The 5,559-nt window shown below is 34.0% G+C and overlaps 1 protein-coding gene across 1 annotated transcript; it reads right to left on the bottom strand.

Moving 5' to 3' along the window:
* Positions 1-424: 424 nt before the first annotated feature.
* Positions 425-5,559, bottom strand: LOC127107144 (7-dehydrocholesterol reductase). The gene is made up of 13 exons (XM_051044422.1): positions 5,169-5,559; positions 4,848-5,070; positions 4,712-4,767; positions 3,845-3,947; positions 3,687-3,752; positions 3,026-3,139; positions 2,505-2,631; positions 2,164-2,264; positions 1,860-1,985; positions 1,646-1,710; positions 1,281-1,362; positions 1,118-1,200; positions 425-752 (listed from the first exon to the last, which is right to left on the bottom strand). Exons 1-13 carry the CDS (start codon positions 5,267-5,269, stop codon positions 686-688), a joined length of 1,314 nt encoding a protein of 437 aa, XP_050900379.1. The 5' UTR covers positions 5,270-5,559; the 3' UTR covers positions 425-685.

Genomic DNA, 5,559 nt, shown 5'->3' with positions numbered 1-5,559 from the left:
GTTACTCATTTATAATTGATTTAGACTCTTAATTATTAGTTGACTAAAAATATTATCTCAAAAAAAAGATATTTTGAATCAAACTGAATAAAAAAAATTCTCTGTTAATTCTCTACTTGTATCTTATTCTTGTTGTTATGGTTTGCTTATACTTTACTTGGTAGATTATTATTGTTTGAAGTTATTTAGCATGAGATGTTATTGTTTGACTCACATAATTTTTATTTTTTGTGTTTGAATCCTTTAATATTCTAGTTTTCACAATAAAAATGATATTTTATAATTTTATTGATTAAAAATATTATATTCTTACTGGAAAAGGAATCATGTTCTTGAAGGTTTACTCAATCACGGTTGGATTAATGAAAAAACAACTGGCTCACTAGGTCATATAGATACGAGGATTCAATGGGGAAGATTCCTATTCATCCGAAGCAAAACTATTTCCGTAATCTCTAAAATGAAAAATCAGAAGCAGCCTGTAGGAGTCGTTTGACATTATTGATTAACAGCTCTAGAACCAAGTCTCTATGTCTTACAAAAGAGAGTTCCGTAACTACTGAATTATTTCTTACAACTACAGTCTACCATTGCATCTAAAGTTCACCAATCAGAGGCATTAAACAACAAAGGTACATGGCACCAATTGAAGGATTCCAGATAAGTCATCTTCAATAATCATTCTTCAATATATTCCTGGAATGATTCTGTACGGTACCCTGTCACAATAGAGTTTCCAGTACTTGCCATACCTGCATGCAGCAATGCAAATTTTCAACTACATAACCATGAAATTTACTAATCTATTTGTAATGTGAAGACTTCAGTAACATTACGAATTGTATGCTTTATAACCAGGCGAATTGTAGGTGTACTAGACTGGTTCGTTTTTGGCTTTGACAAAAACTACATTTTGATGTTTTAACCAAAACATGGTGTTATTGAAATTTGGAAGCCAAACACACCATAAATCCAAACATGCAGTTAAAATCACGACTCATAAGCAAACTGTTTGTAAGAATAGAATGATGACAAAAAGGGCGTCTATGGTTAGTCTATGCAAGCTGAAAAGAAAATGTCCAAGAAGTAACACTAATAGATATAGCAGAATGCTTACTTGGATCTGCACCGATCATCATCCCTTTTCGCTCGATCAAAAAGAAGGATGGTGAGAAATATCACGTAGAAGTATGGCAAAAACTGCACAGGAAAAAAGAAGCAGTTAAGCTTTAAGATTCTCTACAACTTTCATCTTGTACGGAGAAATAAACACTTATTACATGACTGAAAAGCGCTGGGACTGTCCAGAAGAATGCAGCTAGTATTTCAGGGACATAGTGAAAATGACGCGCTAACCCCCACCTGCAGGTAGCACAGAAAAAATGAGCTGGTTATTATCTGAGACAACATGTTTCCTAAGAAAATAAGGTTACATCAAATATCAAAATCCAAAATATATTACGAGACAATATAACCTAGAGCATAAACCAACTGTAACAAATGGGGAGCTTACACTACCCAAGAAAGGAACACGGGTGTTGGTCTTTTGGTAATCATCATACTACCCCAATCATTACAAAAACTTCGCTTGTACGCAAGTTGTTTAATATGCTTCAAAAAATGTTTTAATTTAAAAAAAACTTACCATCCAGAGGTTAAAAGAAGGCTTTTTTTTGTTTCCCCGGAAGTAGTAGTATATGAGGCCTCTATCTGCAAGTACAGTTTCAATATGAATGAATTATGCATGTCTTACGTCAATTTTTTATATAAGTTATTCCCAATCTGACCTACATTACATAGAAAATAGAAAGTATATTCCATTAGAAAATGATAATATACTATATTCAAGGCATATTTACCTTTGATGGAGCTCTTCCCCAGACCAAGCCTTTTCCGTTTGTTCTACGAAACTCTTGCCTTTGCCTGTCACAATCATAGTTGATGTATATGCACAGAATGCCGGACACTAAAATAAAGAGTGCTAGCTGGAAGACAAGGAAGATAATGTTCATTAAAAATGGGAGAAGGTTGAATAATATATATTAAAAATATGGAATACTCTGCTGGCAAAACTACTTGAACAACTCAGCCCTATCGTTTCCTATTGTTCCCTAACTGTATAACTACCACAGAGCAAAGACACAAACTGGAAGGGGATGGTACCTGGGTGCCAAGATTTACTGGATGGTTGACAAGGTACATTCCAGGAGATGTATACACAGATGGAACCCAAACCAAACAGCCCCAGCAAATATAAAATCCAGCTGCCAGATTTAGGGGTTTTAAGATTTAATGAGACAATAAAGAAGTTTGAATACAACAAATACAATGAATTTAGCACTAACATGTGAATATTAATTTAAACATAATATACGAAATCCAGCTGTCATGGAAGATATGATCTTAATAAATTTTGAAAACTAATGAGGTCAAGAAAGCATAACAGCTGAATGATAGGGAAGAGCAAGTATGTCAACAAAAACAATAATAAAACATGTGCAAACCTCGATCATGTGCAATATCCATTGTGTTCCAGTATCCAGCTTCCCACCAGAAAAACTTGGTTACATACACCAGCATCAGTGTAGTATTTACAAGCATTGAGTCAGCTACTTTCCCATTTTCTTCATACTATTAAGACAAGGATAAACATAAGAAAACTAAGTGGTGAAAACTTCACAAGACAAAATTACAAAATAAATATGCATATACAATTAAAATCACGTTCATGGAGGTAATTAGCCAGTACCAACTAGCCATTATACCCAAAGCAACTAAGGAAGTCCAACCACATATAAACAAAATTTAAATCCATATCATAAATTAAATCTTATCAGAAGACAAAAAAATCCAAAAGTATATGGCATAAGCTTCTATAGGGCTTGTGTGGTCACCTAACCACCAAGGCCCCCCAGGTTCAAGTTGTTTCTACAACGAAGTATCACCAACTACAAATAGGTAATTAAAGGATTATTCATCTGTGTAAGCTAACTACATACAAATAATAAAGCCTTTGAGACTCAACCTGCTTTATGCAATAGGTAAGTGCAAGAACAGCCCAGGACATCATTCCAAATCTGCAGTTTGTGAAAACTTTTATGTCAAAATATTTTCCAATGCGTGGATATAGCTCCATCCCCTGCAAGAATGGCAAAGTTAGAAGGCAATCATTTATGGAAATGGTGGAATTAAACTCCACATGTCCAGGCATGTTATGCATGTAAAAACATTACCCAAAAGATGAGTTTAATTTTTCTAGCAAATTCCTCTAATATGGTTTAAATGAAAATTTCAACCATAAAACATTGGAACATTTCTACAACAATTTCAAAGTTTACATAGTGACATCATGAACGGAAATTCAGTGAAACGAGATTAAACAAAGGGTTTGGTAATTTTAAAAGAATTTCACACACATTCTCTGTGCCTTCTTGGTTTAGAGCGAGAGAGGCGGTAATTTTAAAGAATGATTTGTTGCACCAAGGATCCTCTAAAGGCGTGACACCAACTATCAGACAAGGGAGGTTTATCATGCTACCACTCAATTTTATGTTAATTTTTTTCATCATTCACTTTCTCTTTCTTCAATCCATGTAAATTCCAATGCAAATAAATGGATATCTAAGAAGATAGATACTACTTGATCAAACAGTTTAATCAAAGTAAAAAAACAGAGATTAGTTTACCCAGTAAAAATCAATGATTATGTTCCCAGATGAGCCAGAATCAGTAGAAGATGGTGCCAAATGACCCTATCAAATATAACACTTGAGTCAGAAATTTCAATGTAAATTGCACAGGAAACAAGTAACTTATAGTTTCTTCTATTTCACAAGAGTCTCACTTTTATGTATAAGAAAACACAAAAGATTAAGCTCCCAAAGATGAGTGTTGAATATATCTCTCCCAAATGATCATAAACGATTGTTGGGTTGAATATCCCAAACCTGAAAATAGAGGCAAAAATTGTGTGTCATCTGCTGCAGAAAAAATTAAAGCAAACCTCTTGCTTTGGAAAAGCTAATATGTAACACAGTTTTGTTGCAGAAGAACAATTAGTAACTTGGGCTTAGTTTCTTAGAGTATTTTTATACCTATAAAAGCATAGGAACTTACCTTCATTTAGCCGTGAAATTCAAAAGAATAACCTATTGAGGAGACTAGCAATGAACAATGATACTTTTGTTTTAGTTTTACCAAATATATCAAATCAGTTGTCATCTGCGAAACGTTGACATGTACATAAACTCCAAAAGAGGACACTGACGCCAACACAAGTAATAATTTGATAAAATAGAAATTTGTATGCAATTTTATGTGTCACTATCATGTTAGAGTTGGACACAACTTTAACCTAGAGTGTCAGTACTACATAGGAAATCATACCAAGTTTCATTCCTATCGAATCTAAAAATTAAGTGTTGAGATCTCCTATGCCAATTTTATAAGAAAAACACAACATCCAAAATGAAATGAAAAATCAAATTCATTGGCAATCATGAACTATAAAGCAGGGCATGTCGACACCGATAATTATTTAAGACAATGAATTGATTGAATATCATGGCGTATATCGGTGTCCGAACACCACCCAGTTGACAAGGGACACCATACGCCTTCAATACAAAATGTCAGAATAACAAATTTATGAATGAGATGATGTATTCCTCATTACTTTTCTCCTCTCTGTAGAGAAAGGTGAGTAACTCACCACCAAAGAGCAACATAAGTAACCAAAGTGACTAAATACGCAGCAACACCATTTGCCTGAAAAATGCAACAAAAAACGGAAGTTATTATCTTAATTTAAGAAAAAGTAACAAAAAGAAAGAGAAAGAGAAACGGACCTTATAAACAGGTCGATTGCCAGTGGGAGAAATAGGGCCGTAAACAGTTTTACCAGGAAGAAGAAGCTGAAGTGCAGCTTCAAAAACACCATAAACAGCAATAATTTCGCAAGCGAGAAGAGTAGGCTTAGGCCATAAATCAACAAAACCTTGTAAACCGTTATTCCTAAAGTAATCGAAAGTGTTCAAAACTGATCCATCCGCAACCGTCATTGTATACCATCTGCATAATTCAATTTCAAATTAGATCTGATTCAGAATTGAAGATTACAGATTCAATTAGGGATTAATTAACTAATTAGTTAATTAATTAGTACTTACAGTAGAATTACGAAAGGAGGACAAAGCGTGAGGAGAGAAATCATGGAAGCATAGGTGACGAGCGGTGAATGAACGATATCGTTCTTCTTCGATTCCGCCATTTTCGATCTGCGTCTTCTTCTTCACTCTTCTTGACTTGTTTGTGAGTGTGATGGGAGTGAGAGAGAGAAAGAAACTACGACTCAGCGACGACTATAAATTATGTTACGCAACTTGAATTTCATTTTCTGTGTTATATATTCAAAATTGAATATTGGCCAGAACAAGTGTTTATTTTCTTTGTGGAAAAATCACGTTTCAAGTATAGGGATGCAAAAGATAGAAACTTTGTTAATTACATTTCTTCACAATTGTTAGATCACTGTAATTACGCATAGTTTTACACTCTTAT

The sequence above is a fragment of the Lathyrus oleraceus genome, chromosome 7 (genome assembly GCF_024323335.1).
Source record: "Lathyrus oleraceus cultivar Zhongwan6 chromosome 7, CAAS_Psat_ZW6_1.0, whole genome shotgun sequence".
NCBI classification, from domain to species: domain Eukaryota; kingdom Viridiplantae; phylum Streptophyta; class Magnoliopsida; order Fabales; family Fabaceae; genus Lathyrus; species Lathyrus oleraceus.
Note: the sequence above shows the minus strand (reverse complement) of the source record. Positions and strands in the feature narration are given on the sequence as shown.

What these genes read in the sequence shown, in the direction of transcription:
- LOC127107144 (XM_051044422.1), bottom strand. Translation starts at nt 5,269, where the DNA reads ATGGCGGAATCGAAGAAGAACGATATCGTTCATTCACCGCTCGTCACC. An exon ending in GTGTTTTCTTATACATAAAA is followed by an intron (nt 3,753 to 3,844) that starts GTGAGACTCTTG and finishes TATATTTGATAG; the next exon opens with GGTCATTTGGCACCATCTTC. An exon ending in GGATATTGCACATGATCGAG is followed by an intron (nt 2,265 to 2,504) that starts GTTTGCACATGT and finishes TAAATCTGGCAG; the next exon opens with CTGGATTTTATATTTGCTGG.